Genomic DNA, 25,418 nt, shown 5'->3' with positions numbered 1-25,418 from the left:
TTATAATTGATTAATCAAAACCAATTACATGAGTCTTACAAGCAATATTATCTCAACTAGTGGGGGGACCATGGGTCTATATAACCGAGCTTCCAATAAGTAGATCAAGAATTTAGCACTAAAATTCACTAACTTATTAATTCTTCGTTGAATCCACGCATAGAACTTAGAATTGCACTCTCAGTATATAGAATGCTCTATATGTTCCACCATATAGACACATCATTAGTTATCCATTGTTATAATCCTAATGTGATCAATGATCCTCTATATGAATGATCTACACTGTAAAGGGATTAAATTACCGTTACACCCTACAATGTATTTATTCCTTAAAACACTTGACCCCGTATAAATGATATTTCAGCTTATGTGAAATGAGTACTCCACCATTTATGTTCATTTGGTCAAGCTCGAAGGAGATCATCCTTTGCTTACTATTCGCCAGATAGAAGCTATAGATTCCATGTTTATGATAGCGCTCCCACTCAATTGCACTACCGTGTTCCCAAAATGTACGTATCACCTTGACCTAAAAGTGGGCTTAACTAACAAATCAAAGAACACGAATAGCCTTTCAAGATTGAGCCTAATCATAACAGGATTAAGAACATTTGATCTAGGATCAACTAGGCGATATTGACTTGAATAGATATTACGGTAAGTTTAATAAATCTAAGTCAAAGTTCAATATCGGTCCCTTCCGATGTATACTCCATGCATCCAACCTGAGCTTTACTTTAACCAATGCTCTGGAAAGAACATAGCACTTCTCCAAATGCAAGTAAACTCTGTTGTAGATTATCATATCAGTAAAACCCTATGTCTGATAAATCTAGGAAACTTTATTCACATAGTCATGTTTACTATCCAATGTGTTGACGGCACAATAAACAGGATCAAGTATGTGAAAAGGGTTTTAGATGAATTTATACATTATGTACATATAATCATGAAATAAATCATGTGAACCATGCAACATTAAATGTTATTTCTGATCTATATTAATAAGTAAATCTGATTATATTGAAATGAGTTTTATTTAGGGCATAAAACCCAACAAGACGGAGAGTTGTCACTTATTTGGGAGCCATGTTAACTGAAATATGGAACTTGAGAAATAAGGTAGTGCTGTTGGGAGAGAAATTGGACTTGGATAATGTAAGAAAGAATATATCCTTTAATTTCGCAGAATTTTGGAAGGCTTCATCGATTCACGAAGAAGGAAGATTGGCAAGAGGGGATGGATCGAGAATGGTTGCCTCTGAGTTTTCAAAAGTGTTGATGGTGGATGCATCTTGGTCCAATGGTAGAATGGGGGCTGCCGCGATTATGGTTAATGGAGCTGATCGCTCGTGGATGTACAAACTAAGCTGTGATGTTAGTGAATCCGCTTTGGACGCTGAATTGAAAGCTATTCATATGGCCTTACTTTGGGCAGGTTCCAACAGATGGCACGATGTGGTGATTTGCTCTTATTCACAAATAGTTGTGCCAGCTTTGGATAAGAGAATATACATCCCGGATTGGCGTCTTTGTAGTCGTTCCTTGGCTGTTTTACTTTTAATTAAGAACTTTAATAGTTGTGCTTTTATCTATATTAATCGTAGTCTTAATTCTAGGGCGGATGGTTTAGCAAAAATGGTTAGAATTTCTAATCACCTTGCTAGTTTGTATCAAGTTCCCATCGCTTTTTCTGTTTAATGAACTTTGTTTCTTCCAAAAAAAAAATAAGGCAAATGTGCATTCACAATTGGGGTAGTTCATGTGAGGGGGAGCTGGGTTCAGTATGTCGTACCCACTTCTATTAACCCCCAATTCTCACACAAGGCCCAAAAGAGAGGAATTTAACCTTTAAATAAACAATTGTTATTCAGTGAATAAGCCCAAATCTAATTGGGCCTAAATAAATTTACTTATGTCAAAATTTATTATAGCAACCTAGTCCATTTACTTAGTAAAACTTAAATGGGTTTCCTATATGCATCTAAGCCCAATAGTAAACATATAGGCTCACACAGGTCAAAATGATTTGGACGGGCCCTATCATGTTAATAGGTTTACACAGATGAAAGAAATTACAAAAATTTACCTGTTACAAATTATTTATAAGATCTATTGACAATTGGACTATGATTAAAATCAGATCATTGGATCTGTCAACAAGTTAATCATAGCAATTTAGATCAAATAAATAATAGGTTTGTAAAAAAATTTTGTATATTAATATATAAACAAACAATACAAACAAATAACTGATCTGGAATATCTGGAAAGTAAGCTAAAATATCTCAATTTTAAAATTTAAAATAAAAAATTAAATTTTAAAATAAATATCTTAATTAGAATTCAAATTTAGGTTGATAGAGAATATTTAAAAAAATTCAAAGTTCAACAAACTCCTAAATTTCCTAAATTCTGACAAAACATCAAAAATATCTAACCATTTTTTTTAAATATCAAGTTTATTCAAAATTTAAATTTATTTCAAATTTCTAATAAGATAATATAATAAAATATCTTGAATTTTAAATTTAGATATTTCATTATTATATTCTAAGTCTTATAATTTAATAAATTTAAATATTACATAAATTTAATAAAAAGTACAAGGCAATTCGTGTTAGTCTACAAGGTTGGTGCTTTGAATCCCGTAGGCTATACCGATTCAGATTTCCAGGCATGTCATGATGACAGGAAATCTACATCTGGGATGGCATGTTTACTCTTGAGGGTGGAGCAGTGGTTTGGAGAAGTGCTAAACAAACCACAATTTTAGACTCTACCATGGAGGCAGAATACATAGCTGCTGCAGAGGCTGCTAAAGAACTTGTCTGGCATAGAAAGTTCTTCATAGGACTCGGTGTTCTTCCTGGAATGGAAAAACTGCTAGTTTTGCTTTGTGATAACACTGGAGCCATAGCCAATAGTAAAGAGCCTCGAAGCCACAAGAGAAGCAAACACATAGAAAGGAAATACCATATCATCAGAGAGAATGTGACAAGAGGGGATGTACTGGTGGAGAAAGTGGACATAGAGGACAACCTAGCTGATCCGTTCACCAAAGTTTTGGCAGGAACTCCATTTGAAAAGCACCGAAAGAATTTAGGATTAATTGAAATGTACTGATTGTTTTATATTACTGCAAGTGGGAGTTTGTTGGGCTTTATGCCTTAAATAAAACTCTATTTCAATGTAATCTCTATCATTTAAATATCAATAAAGAGACAAAAGTATTTTCATCACTTAGTTAATGTGTCATTTGGTTCATGTTATCATTTATATGTTTATTTGATTTATAAATTCATCCAAACCCTTATCACATTTATGTTCTTGTTTATTGTGTCATCAACATAGTGGAAAGTAATCAAGATTGTGTGATTAAATATATATTCCTAGATTTATCAGTACACAGGGTTTTCACTCATATGATAATATACAACATAGTTTACTTGCACCTTGGATAAGTGTTATGTCCTTTCCAGGGCATTGGTTAAAGTAAAGTTTGGGTTGGATGCATGGATTATGCATTGGAAGGGACTGATATTGAACTTTGATTAGATATGATAAATTTACCGTAATATCTATTCAATTCAATATCACCTAGTTGATCCTAGATCAAATGATCTTAATCCTGACATGGTTAGGTTCGATCTCAAGAGTATTATACATCTTCTTTGATTTGTTAGTTAAGCTTACTTTTTGGTTAGGGTGATACGTACATTTTGGGAACATGGCAGTGCAATTGAGTGGGAGCGCTAGTCATAGATATGGAATTTATAGCTTCTATTAGGCCATAGAGATGAAATGATTATTTCCTTCGAGCTTGGCTGAACAGAGATAAATGGTTGAGTACTAATTTCAGTGATTATGTTAGTTCACTGAAATATCATTTATAGGTGGCTAAGTGTTTTAAGGATAAATAAATTGAAAGGTGTAACGGTAAATTAATCCCTATGCAATGTAAATCATCTATAGAGGATCATTGATTATTGGGATTATAACAATGGATAACTAATAGCATATCTATATCGCAGAACATATAGAGCGTTCTATATAGCTGAGAGTGCAATTCCAAGTTCTATGGTGGATGCAACGAGGAATTAATAAGTCAGTGAATTTACTTGGTAAATTCTAGATGTGCTTATTGGAAGCTCAGGTATATAGGCCCATGGTCCCCATACTAGTTGAGACAATACTACTTGTAAGACTCAGATAATTGATTTTGATTAATCAATTATAATTCTAAAATTAGACTATGTCTAGTTTATGAATTTTCACTAAGCAAGGGCTTAATTGTGAAGAAAAGAGATTATAGGGTTTATTTGCTAATTAAGAGACTTTGTTAAGTCTAATTAACAAATATATTAAATGACAATATTATTTAATAATTTATTTTTAGTTATTAACTAATTAGAATTGGCATTTAAGTGATTAAATTACAAAAAACGTATTTTTGAGAAAATAAGATGAAAAATGAGAAAAATGGCAAAATTGCAAAGTGCGGCCGATAATCCATGGCCAGCCACTTCCCAACGGTTTTGCCACTTTATTTTTTTATTATTTTAATGCTAATTAAATCTAACCTAACCCTAAGCGATTTCCTATAAATAGGTAGTGATGGCTAAAGGGAAAAGATGATGCATCTCATTCTTTCAGTAAAAATTTCAAGCCTCCTTCACTACCCTAGCCGAAACCCTATCTCTCTCTTCCTCTCTTCAAAATCGAAGCCTCATAGTGAAAAGAGTGAGTGCCCACACACATCAAGCGGTACTCAATCATAGTGTGTAAGGTTGTGAAGAATCCAGTTTCAAGAGAAGGAGAGTCGAACTCAGATCTTAGTGATAACCTGCTACAGAAAGTATACAAGGGTTAGAGATCTGAGTGGAAGGAGACATTATATTCCGCTGCAGCCACTGTAAGGTTCCTGATACTTTATATGTGTTTATTTCATCCTTTTAGAAGTTCATGTTTAGGATGTTAATAACATACTTGTTATTAAATCTAGATCCTGGTAAAATAAATCCAACAGTTACATGATCTCACGAGATACACTCCATGTTACCCAGACTCAACTTGCCACCAAAAGTTTACAGGCTTACTTATCTGGACATGGTAAGTAAATAAGGGGTGATCTGCAAAGCCGAGTAAGGAAAAAAATTACCATGTACAAGCACTCACACATCATAGCCCAATCATATACATCAACTATACAACAAATCCATCATGTATTTAAATCGAGGCAGCCACACTAGTACAAAAATATCACACACACACACCCACACTCTAGCTTCCATACAAGTCTAGAGTGTCTTACGTTCTAAACCTGAACGCAGTATCAATAGCCAGTGCACCCTTATGTACACTGCCCCACTTACAACATCATCATACATGTGTGGTTTCCAATCATGTTCAAGTACTTGAAACATGATTAAGCAGCCATATGCAATCCATCTACCAAACACTATTCCACCGAAACTATCATATTCCACAGTTTCAATACAACTAATTCAACAAGTCTCACTAAGTACTCAAATTATATAAAAAAGTACAAGTATAAAGTATAATTATTTATTCTTACCTCAACCCCGTTGTAATTAACTCTTACGATACCTTCTAGGTCCTATTAACAATTACCGAACCTTTAGACCACTAATAAACTCAATATATTTATAATTCTTACTACACAGTAAGTTTGCCTCATAATTTGACTCATAAAACGTTTGAATTAGAAATCTTACTGTTCACAAAGGTTTTAGATAATCAAAAGACCTTCCTTACGGTATAGAGATCATCAAAAGTGAAGTTATAACCTAGGAGTTATGGATATTTTATTACAATAGTTTTTTTAAATTCTGGATCATGCCGATTTCTAGATACAACCCAAAAATAATAATTTTAAATATAGTTACACCCTGATCCACTCAATACTTCCTTCATAAAAAATGTAGCTCTTCTCTTAAACTTTAAAATGAGATAAAATTCTTTTAAAATGGATCAAAATTGAGAGTAATATTGAGTTTTTACTAAGGACACTTTTTTTTTGAAACAATACATAAAATGAAATATCCTAACCAGTAAAGATACCAATTTTTGACAAGTAAGAACTCCGAATTAGGGAAAGGTTTCTTTAAAAAAAATAAGGATTATCAAATTATCTTTCTAATGATACCAGGATCTCTGGAAAAGAAGAAATATCGAGAGAGGTATTACACTTTTACTGAGGCAATATCGAAAGGAAAACTGGAAAAACTGTAATTCGACAATCAGGGAAAAAACATGAACTTTTGGCACCAAAAGATTCCGAATTAGGGAAAACTCTCTTCACAAAATATTTAGATCTTTAAATTATTTTTAAAACGGTATCCAGATCCTTGAAAATGGACATATGAGGAGAGAGATATGATAGTTTTACGAAACTCTATTTCTCTGAAAACGAAAAATCACACTTGAGGAAAATTATACATCAAACCCCGACATTAAGAGACAAAGAAAATTTTATTACCTTAGAAATCAAATACTGTAACAGAGGCTTCAATCAACAATTCCAATGCCTCAAAATCTCGATTATTCTTATTCTTTTGACTTGCTGCTCTACCCGTACCTCTAGCTTTTGTTTGATGCTATGCTGAAATTTACGATTCTTGGCTAAGAGAGTTTTAGGAATTATTTAAGGTGTAGAAAAGAACCTAAGAGTAAATAGTAAAATTTGCATTCAGCGTTTGATTGAATCGTAAAACCCTAAGTTTAATATAATCAACTGATTAGATAAAATCTAAGAATTTAAATTTGTAATTTAGCTATCCTATTTCTGTATTTCCATTTTCTTAAAAAAAAAAACATAAATAAATAAAACAAATTCTTAACAACCACCCTATAAGTACATATATTCCTATTATAATATATATATATATATGGGCAAGACTATGGTAGGACCTAGCAAAAGTTCCCTACCGGTAGGGTACTTTTTTTAACCATTGATTTTAGATCGTGTGGTTATTATGATATAAGGTGTATACTCTTACAATAAGACTGCTTGTATACAATTAAAACTTTATACATTATAATAATATTTAATGATATATTTATTTTAAAAATAAAATAATATTAATAATTTATAAAAAAATATTAATTTTTAATTTAAATTATTATTATTTTTTAAAAATTAGTTTAATTTTTTTTTATATAGATATTTATTTTCAAAAATAATTTTAATTACCAACTTTGCTATGAATATAATATTAATCAATATAAAATATCAAATGTGAAAAAAAAATACTTTTTATAAATATAAAATAATTTAATATTAAAAAGTAACCAATCTAAAATAACCGATTCAATCTGTATTTTTACTGATTGAATTGGATTGAATTTGAGCTATTGTGCAAATTGAATTGGACCCAATAAATTCACACTTAGTACGAATCTATGAGCAAAATAGTGTGGATTGAATTAGATGAACACAACAACACTCCGTTATCATAGGAGACATTATTTAGTAGATGTCATAAATTTATAGGTAAAAATGTTATTATTTTTTTTTAAAAAAAATGTATTTCTAATTTAAAATATGTAATTTGACACTTAGTATTGGTATATTTTTGTGTTTTTAGATCTTTAATAGTTATAATCTTAATTTTTCATGATATATATTATTGTTATTGAAATATTATATATTTAAACCGCTTGGGGCCTTAAGTGGTTATAGGAGAGTGCGTGCGTGTTGGAGGTTTTGGATTCGAGTCCCAAATTATGTATTGTAATATATAAACGCTTAATTCAAAAAAATTATATATATTATATATAATTTGTATTCACTAAAAACTTATAATTAAATTATGAAATTTTTAAAATGCTCAAAGCCTCAAACCCAACATCATGCTGCCTGTATTTGATAAAGCAGGTTTTTTTTTTTTTTTTAAAGAAGAAAAAATCAGCTGTACAAGAGTGCATTAATATCAAATATACAATATTTTTTCTTTATTGTTAATGGTTCATTTAACTTCCCTATGGTATGAGGTAAAGAGAAAGGAGAGTACATTAGATTTCTCATATATATATATATGGAAGAGGTTTCAATGGTTACATTTTTATTGTAACCATCATGGTTACATTTTTTTAAGCCATTGGATTACTATTTAATGGTTGTGATTAATTTGGAAATTAAATAAAAATAAATAAAAAATAACTTATAACCTGAAAGTAACCTAATCATTTATTTCCTTATAAAACTTTAATTAAGATTAATTATATTTTAAAATTAAATTAATTATAATTATTAATTAATTTTTTGCAATTTATTACTATATAAGGATCTTTTAGCAATTTATTTTTTTATACTTAAATTATTTAAAATTTTATAGCAAAGTTTTTTATAATTTAAAATTATACACATATAATTTCATAATTTAAAATTTATTATACTTGTAATCTTAATTTTAAATTATAACGCATAATTATTTAATTTTTTTATTTAGATATTTAAAAAGTAAAAAATGAAATAAGTTGAAGGATTTTTTTTTAAAAAAAAAATGGCTGCACTTGTTATCGATTGATTAGCTTGAGGCCTCATACTTAGTTCATATAATTGTAACAAAATAATTAAATATCATTTAAAAATAATTAATTATTTGAAAATTTATTATAAGAAGAGAATTTTAATTTGTGTCAAAAGAAGTTTAATTTTTGTAAAAAAAAAATAAATTTTTTTGTAAATATTATAATTAAATGGCTTAATTATTAAAATAATTCAAGTAAGGATTTAAATATAAATATTAATTACTAAAAGAGGTCTTGTTAAATATTTAATTAATTATTTTAAGAAAATAGTTAATTATAATTAAATAATTCTAAAAAAGGAATGTCTATTTAATTAATTATTTTAAAAAAAAAATAGTTAATTATAATTAATTAAATCTAAAAAAGGAAAGTCTACCAATTAGTAACCTGCTATTACAGGTTAAAAAAAATGTAACCATATGGTTACAATAAAAATGTAACCATTGAATAGTCACCCATATATATATATATATTATAAATCCTATACGTACATATATTTATATTCCTATTATAAATTTAACAATCCTATTATTTAATCATATAATTGTTCCCTAATAATTAATTATTCTGTCATACAATTAATGTTAACTAATATTTAATCTAACTATCAAAATCTCTAAATACCAAAGTATAATTGTACTTAACCAATATCAATAATATGTATATCCCATTTAGTGCAACAATAACATATTATAATGTACAATACTATACCAAATAATAATATATTTATACTGGATTTTATATATTTTTAAGAATAATTTTCTTTATTAATTTTTGTTATCAAGAAATATAATTTCTATTAATCAAATCGAGTCAATTACAGTCATAAGGAAATTTTCATTCAAAAGAGAAACTTACAACTCTTTTATATTTTTAAGATTAATTTTATCTATGCTAGATAACTTCCTTTCCTCTACAAGATTAACTCTATTTTTGAAACTCTCTTTAATGTTACTATCTATATAACTCGGACTCATACACTTTTTTTATTTATATATAAATTTCAATTTAGTGTTCGAACATAATTTCTATGATACATTCTAATATTTTTTTTTGAAAATATATATGTAATTTTTCAAAGATATTTTTTTCAATAACAAAAAAATTAAAATAATAAAATCATAACAAAGTTCATTAACTTAAAGCTAAAAAAAAAAACAATTCTATTAATATATATATATATATATAATGCACTGTATATGTAAAAGCAACCTTCTTTCTCTAGTTGTTTTCTTTTAACATTTCTTTTATAAAGCAACTGCTTTTTTTTCCAAAAAAAAAAAAAATCAAATGTATATATAAATACACACTACCATATTATATGTAATGTAAGCTCTATTCAAATTTAATCGGGGTAATCTTTATTTATATACAAGTAAATGTATAATATTACAAAAAAATATACAAAAAAAATATAATTACATAATTTTATACAATTTTACAAATATTTACAAATAAATATATATATTTACAATTTTAATTTGTTAATTACTTTCAATTGATTTTTTAAAAAAATGCATAAAACTAAATATGTAAATATAAAGTTAATATTTATATTTTAATGTATTACTAAAATAATATGTTTACTAAAATTTAATATGAAATAAAAAAAATATATATAAACACATTTATAATTTTTTTTTTAAAAAAGATACTTTTATTATAGCATATCAGTTAAAATAATAGCTTGCAAATCAGTAGGTACATGCCCCCTACTATAACTACAGCCTGAGTATAAACAGGCGTTCCTAGTCAAAAAATTAGCAGCCTTGTTCGCAGATCGTTTAACAAAGAAAAGAGAAACATTCCTTAAACCATTGATCAGAGAAATACAATCAGCAACTAATAATCCAAACGGAGAATACATAGTTACGTTGTTTTGAATAGCATTGACAAGTACTTGACAATCAGTCTCTAGCACTACTTAAGGGAAATCGATAGTTTTAAGCCAGCTTAGAACCTCTTTGAGCCCTGTAGCTTCAGCCATAGCAGGCTCGACAACTACTTGGTGCGCCACAGAAGCAAAAATGACCCGTCCCTCAGGATCTCTAGCCAACCACCCGTACCCAAACCTCTGATTAGCAGTAAAAACTGAAGCGTCCACATTGACATTAACTTTTATAAACAATGCATATATATAAAATATAACTTGTTTATTAAAATATCATAATAATTTTAAAAATAGAACACTTAAGTTTATTTATTTATTTATTTGAATAAACACTTTAAATAACACTTATGTTCATTAGTTATTAAAAAATATATTTAAAAAAATAAATGAAATTGTAGTTAAATTAATGTAGCCTTATGTATAAATACTATGTTTATATTATTATTGATAATGTTTACTAATTATTAATCTAATATATTTGTTATGATAATGTTTGTGATGATATGTTTTTTTTTTTTGACCAAATATGTGATGATATGTTGATATAATGTATTTATTAAAATTTAAATACAAATTTATAAATAAAACATGTATGTTTATTATTTGTATCTACCATAAACATAAAAATTAAGAATATGTTTCTCATAGTAAATAAAATGTTAATTAGGATTTTTACCCCCTAAACTTTAACATGTACCAAATCATGCCCCTGAACTTTTTTGGCCGTTAAAAATTGTCCCTGATGTAACGCCCTAATGCTAAGGCACGCTACAGTGCTTTTTCAATTATTGTGCAATCTTTGCTAATCAAAGAAATTTCTCGAAAAACGTGTTAAATTAAAACTTTTCCTTCAAATATTAAACTTTGTAATATAATATAAAATTTACAAATTCCGGGATCCCGTTTTTAAACTTTGTAAAATTTACTTTTCAAACTATACATTCAAAATACACAAGTTCTAGGTCGCACAGCGACTTTCAAAATACAACTCCCAGATGTCCCGAGACCGAACACTCCAGGTTGCGCCGCTTGACATGTACAATCTCACCCGAGCTCAGGTTCATTCTTGTTCAGCCTTCGCCTTTCCTTTACCTACACATTGAAGCAGAAACTGTGAGTCAACAGACTCAGTAAGAAATGCATATAACATACCATATAATTTCCGACCTTTAAATAGGCGCCCATACACCTATTCACAGAGCTTAACAGATGATTATGAACGTTCAATACCAGGGTACAACCACTATACCACATACACATCGTACCTCACTGTACGAGTGTTGGTAGGGTTTACCCCGATCACTGAGTAACACTGAGTGATGTACCACACACCTTAGCATTTTCCTGTAGTTCTAGGTAAACCGGTTACGAAATCCATTGCAATGTCCTCCCACTTCCATTCTGGAAGGACTAAAGGTTGCAATAACCCTGCCGGCCTTTGATGTTCAGCTTTAATTTGCTGACAGGTTAAGCACTTGGACACATAGTCCACCACATCTCTTTTCATCCCATACCACTAGAAGTAGGCTTTCAAATCCTGATACATCTTGGTGGTTCCCGGATGCAACGAATAAGGCATGGTGTGAGCTTCATCAAGTATCTCTTTCTTAAGCTCATCAACACTAGGAACATAAACTCGAGCTTTATATAACAACATTCCACTGCTCGAGACTGAAAAGCCTCTAGGCCGACCAGCCACTACTTCATCTCGAACTTTAACTAGCTCGGGATCTTCCAGCTGTGCCTTTCTGATTCTCTCCAATAGATCAGATTGGAGTGTTAAATTATGCAATTTCCCGACCACGAACTCAATCCCTGCACTAACCATTTCCGAGGCTAGTTGAGGGACTATCATAGTCGTAGTATAAACTTGCCCGGAACCCTTTCTGCTTAAAGCATCGGCCACAACATTGGCTTTCCCGGGGTGATACAGTATTTCACAATCGTAGTCTTTAACTAACTCCAACCACCTTCTCTGCCTCATATTCAGATCTTTCTGGGTGAAAAAGTATTTGAGACTTTTATGATCAGCATAAATTTCACACTTTTCACCGTAAAGATAATGTCGCCATATCTTTAAAGCAAAAACCACAGCAGCGAGCTCTAAATCATGAGTTGGGTAACGCTGCTCATAATCCTTCAGTTGACGAGAGGCATAGGCTATGACTCTGACAGCTTGCATCAGAACACATCCCAGACCCTGTCTGGATGCATCACAATAAACAACGAATTTCTCTTGATCTGATGGCAAAGCTAACACCGGAGCTGTTATCAAACGTTGCTTCAACTCCTGAAAGCTTGACTCACACTTATCTGACCACACAAATCTCTGATTTTTCTTGGTCAATTCGGTTAGGGGCATAGAAAGTTTAGAAAATCCTTCGACGAAACGTCGATAATACCCTGCTAACCCGAGAAAACTTCGAACTTCCGTCACAGCCTTGGGCCTCGGCCAATTCTTCACTGATTCTACCTTGTTTGGATCGACCATAATTCCATTCTTCCTAACAATATGACCCAGAAAGGACACCTCGGACAACCAGAATTCGCACCTTTTGAACTTAGCATACAGCTTGTGATCCCTAAGTCGCTGTAACACCATTCGAAGATGATGCTCGTGCTCCTCTTCTGACTGAGAGTATACAAGAATGTCATCGATAAACACTATAACGCAGTTATCGAGGAAATCCTTGAATACCCTATTCATGAGATCCATAAAGGCCGCAGGAGCATTAGTCAATCCGAACGACATTACCAGAAACTCATAATGCCCATATCTGGTTCTAAAAGCAGTCTTCGGTATGTCCTCCTCCCGAATTCTGAATTGATGATAACCCGACCGTAAATCAATCTTCGAAAACACTGTCTTTCCTTGAAGCTGATCGAACAAATCATCGATCCTGGGCAACGGGTACTTGTTCTTAATCGTTGCTTGTTTAGTTCCCGATAATCAATACACATTCTGAGGGAACCGTCTTTCTTTTTCACAAAAAGAATCGGAGTCCCCCAGGGCGATACACTGGGTCGAATAAACCCAATGTCAAGCATCCCCTGAAGTTGTAACTTAAGCTCCTTGAGTTCCGCTGGAGCCATCCTATATGGAGCTTTAGAAACAGGTTCGACTCCAGGTGCCAAATCAATTACAAAGTCAATCTCTCGCTGTGGCAGCAATCCCTGCAACTCCTCGAGAAACACATCAAGAAAATCTTTCACCACCCGGACTACCTCAGGCCCAAATGTTTCAGGTCTGCTGGAGTCAAATACCACAGCTAGAAATCCTACACAACCATTGCATAGTAAATCCCTAGCCCTCAGCACAGAAATAGCCGGGATCCGAGACCCCTGAACTGATCCAACATAAACAAATGGATCTTCACCTTCCGGCTGAAAAGTCACCATTTTACGCCTACAATCTATACTGGCCGAATACTTGGATAGGAAATCCATTCCCAGTATAATATCAAACTCAGTTAGTTTCAATTCTATGAGATCAGTACTCAATTCCCTATCTTCGATCCTAATTGGCATAGACCTAATGCGCCTATTAGAGATAACCAATTCCCCATTAGGCATTAGGGTTCCAAACCCTCTTTCTAAAATATCGCAAGGCCTACCCAAAAGATCAATCACTCTTGTAGCCACATATGAACGTGTAGCTCCCGAGTCAAATAATACTGTAAATAACAAGTTGTTGACGGGAAGCTGACCTGTCACAACAGAAGGACTGGCTGCAGCATCAGCTTGGGTAATGGAAAACACACGAGCAGGAACCGGTTTCACCTCAGCTTTCGGCTCCTCTTTCTTTGCCTGGGGGCAATCTTTCTTGAAATCCCCACCATGCAACACAGGAAGCATGTCTTCAGGTTACATTCTCCCGGATGATGTTTCTTGCACCTTGGACACTCAGGATAAGAGTAACCCTGGCGTCCTCCTCTGCCTTGGTTTCCACGGAACCGCTTGCTTTGCCCCGAGCCACCAAAAACTGGAACAAATTTTCTTTTCTGCTCAGTGGTGGAGCCACCACCATCCCTACCATAAACAGGAGTAGGAACAGTGGGGGTTCCACCAACACTCGGAGTCACCCGGGGCTCCTGAAGAAATTTCACTGCACCCTCGGCTCTCAAAGCCTTCTCAACCATCTCTGCATACATGGTTGCTTCAGTAGTAGTAATAACCAAATCATGCCGGATCTTTGCACTCAAACCCGCTAAATATTTTTCTTTCTTACTGAAGTCAGTTGGCACAATTCCTGCTGCCAACTTGGCCAATCGATCAAACTTCGTCGTGTATTCAGTGACTGACATTCCCTCAGTCTGAACTAGATCAGTGAACTCTTTTCGCTTTGCACTGCGGACTGCTTCGTTGTAATACTTGGAGTTAAATAACTCCTTAAATTCTTCCCAGGTCATCAGCGTGACGTCCCGAGTGAGGGTTATCAACTCCCACCACACGAGAGCATCTTCCTGAAACTGGAAAGTGGCGCAGGTCACCCGGTCATTTCCAACCACTCCCATAAAATTAAGGATGCGTTCAATCACTGAAAGCCACTGCTCGGCCTTCATCACATCAGGGCCTCCCAGAAACACTGGAGGTGCCTGTTTCCGAAATCCTTCATACAACGGCTCCATACGGTTGCCAACAACAGGTTGTTCTGCTGGCACCGCAGGAACTGCAACAGCCTGAACCACTTGAGGAGGCACGACAGGAGGACCGTGCTACCTTAACCTTTGGATCTCTTCATCTTGCTGGCGAATTCTATCCTGCATCTTAGCAAATCTTTGCTCCCAGTCAGGAGGAGCTTGAGGTGGATTTACAGGGCGACCACCCTAAGCTCTGCCAAGGCCACGGCCGCGACCACGAGGATTTTGAGGATTCCCTTGACCGTCTCCGGTCTCAACCATGCCACCCTGACTTCTTGTATTTCGCGGGGCGTCCATTTAATAGGACTTAGCCTGCGAATCCATAAGCCAGGCAGGTTAGACAGCGATCAAAATTAACACCGCTCTTAATAACTTAAAGGCAACACACTTTCTTCTTTTCTTCTTTTTTTTTTTAAAGAAATATATTTAATTTAAATCTAATATGCTTCCTAACATGCTTTCACATTCATATTTATTTAAAATACTAAACAAGTACGGGCTTACTGAACCGTGAACCGAGCTTTCTCTGATGAAGATTGCACATGTCATAGCACGCTTCGGTAGACAAACCTGGCGGCTCTGATACCAAAATTGTAACGCCCTAATGCTAAGGCACGCTACAGTGCTTTTTTAATTATTGTGCAATCTTTGCTAATCAAAGAAATTTCTCAAAAAAACGTGTTAAATTAAAACTTTTCCTTTAAATATTAAACTTTGTAATATAATATAAAATTTACAAATTCCAGGATCCCGTTTTTAAACTTTGTAAAATTTACTTTTTAAACTATACATTCAAAATACACAACTTCTAGGTCGCACAGCGACTTTCAAAATACAACTCCCAGATGTCCCGAGACCGAACACTCCAGGTCGCGCCGCTTGACATGTACAATCTCACCCGAGCTCAGGTTCATTCTTGTTCAGCCTTCGCCTTTCCTTTACCTACACATGGAAGCAGAAATTGTGAGTCAACAGACTCAGTAAGAAATGCATATAACATACCATATAATTTCCGACCTTTAAATAGGCGCCCATACACCTATTCACAGAGCTTAACAGATGAGTATGAACGTTCAATACCAGGGTACAACCACTATACCACATACACATCGTACCTCACTGTACGAGTGTTGGTAGGGTTTACCCCGATCACTGAGTAACACTGAGTGATGTACCACACACCTTAGCATTTTCCCCTGCTTGTGTTGGTATCACTGTATCGTACTCGCAATCACAATAATCAATATACCAATGCACTCTATAACTTACTCATACAAGTGTTGGTAGTGCTTAACATAATTCAAGCATGCATATATAAACACATATACACACATTCAGATAATCACATCATACATTATACACAGTTCTTACCTGTTTTCCAAATTCAAGTGTGCTGGCCGACCTGAACGGAATTCACGTGCTAGATGGATGCCCTAATCACAATAATAGTAATACAGATGAGTGACTCGCTAAATCACTTTTCGGGACTTAAACTTGAAACTAAAAGTTTCCCTATCGATAAACCTCATGGCAATACCCTAAATATCTCGAAATTGGCCAAAACTAGGGTTCTGGAAATTCCCCCAACAAGTGCACGGCTTCCCAACCCAATCCGGCTTCGGGTCACCAACCGGCCGACCCGTTGGTACCGGGTCTCCCGTAACCGAATTCCGGCTTCTCGCCGGGAACCGAAAATCATCCCCCTTAATTCAAATCAATCCCAAACCTTACCAAACTCTCCAGTATACCTATACAATGCATAAACATCCATTTCCAACCAATAAATCACAGAACAAACCAACAAATCAAATTATGCCATTAAAGCTCAAAGCTTTGAACTTTAAACCTAAAATTGCATAAAACCATCAACACCCACTAAAACCAGCAGCTAGGACTTAGAATCAACTCAACTAAACCCTAAAATTCGAACCCTAGGCACTTCAAACCTTAACAGCCCCTAATTTACAATTTCACAAACTCAAATCAGAGAAAAAGCTTAAAAACCACAACAAACAAAGGTCTAGGGTTTTACCTCACTGTACTAGCTTGAATCCTTGCTTAAATTCAAAGAAATGGAAGGAAAAAAATCTGGTTTTGGTCCTTGATTTGTCTCAGCCGAAGAGAAAGATAGAGAGAGTTCAAGAGGAAAGGTATTTCTTCTAATTTCTTTTCTTTTCTTTGATTTTCTAAATTGGAAAAAGGATTGATTAATCCTTAGCTGAAAATTAAAGTGCTAGGTGTCAACTACTTGGGCAGCCACCTCACTCATCCTTAAACAAAAGACTAAAATGCCCTTAGACTTAAAACTAGGGTATTTCTAAAGCTAGGGGTAAAATGGTCAATTCCCATAACCCCGCTCAATCCCGATAATTTATTTTCTCTAAAATATTTCCCACTATGAAATAGGGTTCTAAACTTACCCATGTGATCAATCTAGCCATCCATCGCATTTTCCGTTGTCGCCGAGCAAAAATTACAAAATTAACATATTTCACATATAAGCTAAATAATACCCCTAGAGTTTAATAAAATCTCCAGAATTGAGAAATTATAACTCTAATATTTATTTCTAAATATTGGGGTCCACATAAAAACATAATTCACAAATAAGAATAAAATAATAAAAATTAGTGCTAATTGCCTTTACTAATCCACATTACTAGAGCGGTCATTACACCTGAACTATTGAGATTGTTAGATTTTAGGATTTTTGTTTAATTTCATTCAATTTTACTATTTCAGTGATTGTTAGATATTTTGTAGTAAGATTTGAAAAAAGTTCTTAAATCCAACAACCTTCATGGAGCATTTTCAACAACCTTAAAAGTTTTAGAAGCATAATTTAACAAATGTCAAAATTCGAAAGGTAAAAACCTTAATTAGTCTAAATAAAATATATGATAAATTGTAAATAATTTTTTATGCACGTATAATTTAATTTTTTTTTTTTTTGAAAGAGAAAAAGATGAAAAACGTATAATTTAATTAAGTAGTATAATATACGTAAAATTATAAATTTCCAGTTTAATCTTATTGACAAAAGAAAACTAACTCGATGTAGAAACTAAGGGTACTACATTAAAATTACCAATATATATGATAGTAATTTTCTTATGTATGCCCTTACGTCACAGCTGATAGCTCGACCACACCCCACGTGAACATTTAATTACTCAAAACAATCCAAGAACCCAAACAATCGTATTTGTGTTTAAATAATTCATTCTTACACTATGCTACTATGGACCACATTTCATATTCTATGAAGTTTTCCAAATTATAAAAGTAATATAAACCCATGTATATGTACTCACACCACAGCAGTTCAATCTAGCTTTGACTTCTTTTCTTTTAAACATACTAAGAGTATACTTATATCATCCAAAAATAAAAGAAGCTTTACCTTTCGGTTTTTAATATTTCTTCGATCTCTAGAATTACACCATGGGTATTCAAGCAAAAGAGCTTCATCACTTTATCTTGTTTCCTTTCTTGGCACAAGGACACTTGATCCCAATGGTTGACATAGCAAGAATGTTGGCTCAACGTGGTGTAATCATCACCATATTCACCACCACACAAAATGCAGCTCGAGTCCAAGGAGTGCTCAACCGGGCCAAGGAAGCTGGCCTTAGAATCAATCTAATTCAACTCAAATTTCCATATGTTGAAGCAGGATTACCTCAAGGGTGTGAGAGCTTGGAAGCCTTGCCTTCCCCCGATTTGGGTGAAAAATTCTTCTCTTCAACTTCTTTGCTACAAAAGCCAGTCGAGACTATGATGCCGGAGCTTACGCCGCCACCGACATGTGTAATATCGGACCCTTACATGCCTTGGACTATTAACATAGCTCGGAAGCTTAATATTCCAAGGATAGTTTTCCATGCAAGATGTAACTTTTTCCAGTTATGTTCCCACTTGTTATGTGTTCCCGAAACAGAGTATATTGGTATCCCTGGCCTTCCAGATAGAATTGATGTGATGAAAGCTCAGCTACCAGAGCCAAGAACCTCAGAAATGAAAGAATTTCAGGAGCAAATGAAGGAGGCTGAGATGGAGTCCTATGGAGTGATCATAAATAGTTTTGAAGAATTGGAGCCATCATATGTCAAAGAGTACAAGAAGATGAAGAGTGGTAAGCTTTGGTGTGTTGGTCCGGCTTCCTTATGCAACAAAAATGAGTTAGATAATGCTGAAAGAGGTAAAAAGTCTTCTATTGATGAACATGAGTGCCTTAAATGGCTTGATTCATGGAAACCATCTTCTGTCATATATGTTTGTTTTGGAAGCATATTTACTCTAACACTTCCACAGTCGATAGAGCTTGCTTTAGGTTTGGAAGCCTCAAACAAACCATTCATTTGGGTTGTAAGGGACTCAGGAAGTAATAGATATGAAGAGCTAGAGAAATGGTTTAAGGAATATGAATTCGAAGAAAGGATTAAAAGAAGGGGTATGGTGATCCGGGGTTGGGCTCCACAAGTGTTAATCTTGTCACACCCTTCAATTGGAGCATTCTTAACTCATTGTGGATGGAATTCAACTCTCGAAGCGATAAGCTCCGGGATTCCCATGGTTACATGGCCACTATTTACAGACCAATTTCTGAATGAGAAATTGGTTGCACAAGTTTTGAAAACAGCCGTAACAGTGGGGTCAAAGTATATAGAACCGGGAGAAGAGGATCAAGTTATGGTGAAGAGTGAGACAATTCAGATTGCTATAGAGAAAGTGTTGGATGACCAAGGAGAAGAAAGTATAGAGAGAAGGGAAAGAGCTAAAAAGTTTGGAGAAATGGCTAAAAGGGCTGTTGAAGAAGGCGGGTCTTCACACAGCAATATAACTTTGTTTCTAGAAGAAGTAGGAGCCAAAAGTTATTTGAAATAAAAAGAAAATGCAAAAGAACATATGTATAGTTTTCCTCTTTATTGGAAAAATTGTGTGAATTAATGTCTCTTTGTTAAATCCAAAGTTGTATTTTATTTCTACATATTTTCTTCGTTCATTCACGTCAATTAATTGCAAAAAGTACCAAAATAATGATAATTTATATATCTATTCTATATAAAGTTTGCCTATATAACTGAAATTCTTGATTTATGAGAAAAGTGTGCCTATATAACTGAAATTCTTGATTTATGAGAAATTCATGGGTGACTTTATTATTTTTATTTAATAAAATAATAAAATATTATTTATATATCATAAAATAATAATAAAACAAATACTATTAATATTTAAACTGATATTTAACATATTTCAACTCTATATATAATCACAACTATAACTCTAAAAATTAAAAATATATATAAAATAAATTGAACCTTAAACCGCATATACAATTAGTTTGTTGAGAGAGATCAGTAAAAGAACGAATTATATATGGAATTTTTTTTTACCAAAAAAAAAATGGACAATCCAGTTATATGCAGACTCGGTTAGAATTAGAGATGGAAATTGGTCGGTTAATGTACGGGGAATGCAATTCCCGCCCCCATCCCCGCTACCTATTTATACCCCCATCCCCGCCCCATCCCCGTCTAATAACCAACGGATTCGGGGTAGGGGAATACCCATCGGTTATGGGGAACCCATCGGTTATCCATTAAGGTAAAATGAAAAAAAAAACATTAATTTAAAATAATTGAAAAAAATAAATTAAACCAATATTCTCACAAATATTTATTATGCATTCATAATTCATAGAAGAGAAAAGATAAAACTACTTAAAAAAAGCATAACCTCATAAAAAATAAAAACTAAATATGTCTCAAAGTTTAAAAAAAAAACAAAAAAAATTATATATATATATATCTATATCGGGGTCGGATATGGTGCGGATAGTATTATCCCCGCCCCCGCCCCATCCCCGCTTCGGGTATTGAAATTGTCCCCCACCACCGCCCCATTAACCACTAAGATGGGGAATCCCCACCCCATTAGGTGCGGGTCCCCGCGGTTACCCATCCCCGCGGTATAAATTTCCATCTCTAGTTAGAATGAAAAGTGCAAAATAAAAAATTATACTATTGTCTCTGTGGAAGCAAATGTTATCTTCAATTATCAACAATTTAGAAATTAATTTTTAATTTTCTTTTTATCTTACACACATTGTGTTTCCTTAAGTATTTGAACATCAATTTTTAGTTTATTGTTGGATTAACTTAAGAACATATTTAAATTATCAAGCTTTTTTAAACACTAATATACTGCATTCGCTATTTACTTTTTATTTATATTAAAAATAAAATGGTTTATTATTAAAAATAAAATAGTTTATGAGAAATTCATGGGTCACTTTTCATTTATATATAATAAAATAAACAAAATAAATCCCAATCAATCCAAAAAAAATACGATTGTGTTTTTGCTGTTGTACATCTACGATTAGGTTTTCTTCAATTATTTATTGTATTCCTTTTCCTATTACAATTTGGACATTCCCATGAGATTACATATCATATTCCAATCCGCACTTCTCTTTTTTCTTCTTCACAACTTAATAACAAATTATATAAGTAATAATAAGAATAAAAAAGAAGCGTGACTTTTATCAAAGTTCACAAAATCAAGCATCAATGGCGAAAAAAACCCAACAAAGTTTACAGCTAATAAATGATTCTATGTGCTCGGCATATGCATTAGTTTCTAAGAGTAAAGTTTTTTAAAGTTACGTAATAATTTACATATATGTTGCAAACACAATAAACAAAAAATAAAGAAGAATATGGAAGAAAGAAGAGACCATTATTCACATCTAGAAAGGCAGTGGAGATAATAATAGAAACTTTTCATTTTTTTTTCTTTTTTTTTATCAATTTTTTTTTTCTTTTTGAGTAAAGATAAATATGAAATTTTAATCGCATAGAGTTTTATTTTAATAAAATATAGTATTTTAAAATAATTTAATAGTATTTTGTTATAGAATACTATCACTTTTTGTTAAACATGGTTTTCACTTTTTGTTGACACTACCATATTCAATTTATCAACGAAAAAATGGACAATCCAAATATATGCGGACCCGGCTAGAATGAAAAGTGCAAAATACAAAAATTACACTATTGTCTCTATCGAAGCAAATGGAGATTGAAATCCACTAATGACTATCATTAGTTTTCTTATCTACAATTTTTAGACAAATGCTATCTTCAATTATCAATAATTTAGAGATTGATTTTTAATTTTCTTTTTATCTTACACCCATTTAAGTAATGTTTCGTTAAGTATTGGAACATCAATTTTTAATTTATTTTTGGATTAACTTAAAACATATTTAAATCATCAAGCTTTCTTAAACACTAATATATTACATTCGGTATTCACTTTTAATTGACAACATTATAAAATATAATATTTAGATACACATAATACTCTCACCTAATAATTAATAATACTTTTTCTTTAATTTTTAATTGTATCACTTTCAAATAACATAGAAAAAAACTAGCATAAATTTAGTATGCGTGCCTCGCACGTAGTTTTTTGCTAGTATATATTATATATATATATTTATGGAAGAGGTTTTAATGGTTACATTTTTATCGTAACCATCATGGTTACATTTTTTTAAGTCATTGGATTACTATTAAATGGTTGTGATTAATTTGGAAATTAAATAAAAATAAATAATAAATAACTGGTAACTTGAAAATAACCTAATCATTTATTTCCTTATAAAACTTTAATTAAGATTAATTATATTTTAAAATTAAATTAATTATAATTATTAATTAATTTTTTGCAATTTATTACTATATAAGGATCTTTTAGCAATTTATTTTTTTACACTTAAATTATTTAAAATTTTATAGCAAAACTTTTTATTATTTAAAATTATACACATATAATTTCATAATTTAAATTTTATTATACTTGTAATTTTAATTTTAAATTATTAAAAGTAAGTATTCTTAGTTTTTTTATTTAAATAAGTTGAAGGGCTTTTTTAGAAAAAAAATGGCTGCACTTGTTATCGATTGATTAGCTTGAGGCCTCATACTTAGTTCATCTAATTGTAATAAAATAATTATATATCATTTAAAAATAATTAATTATTTAAAAATTTATTATAAGAAGAGCATTTTAATTTGTGTCAAAAGAAGTTTAATTTTTGTAAAAAAATAAATTTTATTGTAAATATTATAATTAAATGGCTTAATTATTAAAATAATTAAAGGAATGATTTAAATATAAATATTCATTGCTAAAAGAGGTCTTGTTAAATATTTAATTAATTATTTTAAGAAAATAGTTAATTATAATTAATTAATTCTAAAAAAGGAATGTCTACCTATTAGTAACCTGCTATTACAAATCAAAGAAAAATGTAATCATATGGTTACAATAAAAATATAACCATTGAATAGACACTCATATATATATATATATATATATATATATATATATTAAAAACTAAAAATTGATCAATCTAGTACGTAGTAGTTAATTGTTTTGTTTAGCTGTGTGAGTTATATACTCACTCAGATAAAAGGTAAGAAACAGAGTGTTGAGAGAAAATCTTTTACTGACTGTATTGATTGTTGCTCAATGGATACCCCTTTGAATGGAAATATTACAGTATATATAGTACAGGGTAGAATATTCTAGTAAAGGAATATTTAGGGAATATACATGTACTATAGAATCCCTGAATTGTAGGGGAAATATTAACAGAATTGTACAATTGAAATCTTGATGATTAGCTGTCACTATCCCAATCATTGTGGTCCTCACTGAATTCGGTAGAGGTAATTTCATTATTTTCAACACGCCCCCTCAAGCTGTGCTGTGGTGTGTAGACGACAGGAAGCTTGTTTTTGAGATAGTGAAATTGTGGTATGTTGAGAGACTTGGTAAGTATGTCAGCAACTTGTTCCTCTGTTGGAATGTATCTCACTTCTACTTCATTGTTTAGTACCTTGTCCCTGATGAAGTGCACATCGATTTCGATGTGTTTGGTTCTCGAGTGGAAGACGGGATTAGAGGCGAGTTGTCGAGCACCAGAGTTGTCACACCAGATCACTGCTGGTTCTTTGCAGTTGATCCCAATTTTAGTGAGGAGAGATTTGAGCCAGACTACTTCGGTACAGGCTTGAGCCAGGGCCCTGTATTCCGCTTCTGTGCTGGAGCGAGCTACGGACTTCTATTTTCTCGAACACCAGTTAACAAGATTGTTTCCGAAGTATATGCAATCGTCCAGGGAACTTGCCATGTCAGAGTCGCAGAAGCCTTCAATGTTCAGAGTAGGTGATTTAGAGAAAAGAATTCCATCTCCAATTGAGCCAGCAAGATAGCGAAGTATTTTCTTGCAGGCGTTCCAGTGATTCTGAGTTGGTGCTTGTAGGAATTGGCTCAGCTTGTTTACAGAATAGGCGATGTCAGGTCGACTGAGAGTGAGGTATTGAAGGGCGCCAATGACGCTTCGGTATAGAGTTTGATGAGTGAATGGTGCACTGTCTTGGAGACTTAGTTTGTTGCTTTGATTCATGGGTGTAGGACAGGATTTGGCATGAGACATGTTGGTTTTCTTTAAAAGGTCAAGTGTGTATTTGGTTTGAGATAGGTGGATGCCATCTTGCCCCCTACTGATCTCAAAGCCAAGAAAATATGTCACCGATCCAAGAGATTTGAGGGCAAAGGATTGTCGAAGCTGGGCAATTATGTGTTGAACTTGAGTGGCATTGTTCCCTGTCAAAAGGATGTCGTCTACATACACAAGGACAAAGAGCAGAGCATCATTTTTGTTGAAAAAGAACAGTGAAGTGTCAGCTACAGAATTGGTAAAACTGAGAGCAAGTAGAGTTGTTTTGAGTTTATCAAACCATGCTCGTGGCGCTTGTTTCAGTCCATACAGGGCTTTCTCAAGTTTACAAACTGCAGTTGGATTTTGAGGATCAACAAAACCGGCCGGTTACTCCATGAACACTTCTTCTTGAAGGGTTCCATTTAGGAAGGCGTTGTTGACATCAATGTGTTGGATGTCCCAATTGTGGGAGACAGCTAGAGAGAGCACAACTCGAATGGTGGATGATTTGACCACGGGGCTAAACGTTTCAAAGAAATCAATGCCCGGTTGTTGTTGAAAGCCTTTGGCGACAAGGCGAGCCTTTAATCGATTGACCGAGCCATCTGCATTATATTTTATGCAAAATATCCACTTGTTGTCAACAACATGCATGTGTGGAAGTCGTGGCACAACTTTCCATATTTTATTTCTCAAGAGTGCATGTCGTTCATCATCCATTGCAGCTTTCCATTTAGGTGAGGATAAGGCTTGTTCCACAGTTTCTGGGATTTGAAGGGGAGGATCTGTGGTAGGACTTGAT

At 32.9% G+C, this 25,418-nt stretch overlaps 1 protein-coding gene across 1 annotated transcript; it reads left to right on the top strand.

The window, feature by feature from the left end:
* The first annotated feature begins 18,268 nt into the window (after positions 1–18,268).
* On the top strand, positions 18,269–20,080 carry LOC115711516 (UDP-glycosyltransferase 73C3). The gene has a single exon (XM_030639870.2). The coding sequence runs from the start codon at positions 18,535–18,537 to the stop codon at positions 19,975–19,977; it is 1,443 nt and encodes a 480-aa protein (XP_030495730.2). The 5' UTR covers positions 18,269–18,534; the 3' UTR covers positions 19,978–20,080.
* The last annotated feature ends 5,338 nt before the right edge of the window (positions 20,081–25,418 follow it).

Source organism: Cannabis sativa, chromosome 3 (genome assembly GCF_029168945.1).
Source record: "Cannabis sativa cultivar Pink pepper isolate KNU-18-1 chromosome 3, ASM2916894v1, whole genome shotgun sequence".
Classification (NCBI taxonomy): Eukaryota; Viridiplantae; Streptophyta; class Magnoliopsida; order Rosales; family Cannabaceae; genus Cannabis; species Cannabis sativa.
This window is presented reverse-complemented; position numbering and strand designations above follow the sequence as displayed.

What these genes read in the sequence shown, in the direction of transcription:
- LOC115711516 (XM_030639870.2), top strand. Translation starts at nt 18,535, where the DNA reads ATGGGTATTCAAGCAAAAGAGCTTCATCACTTTATCTTGTTTCCTTTC.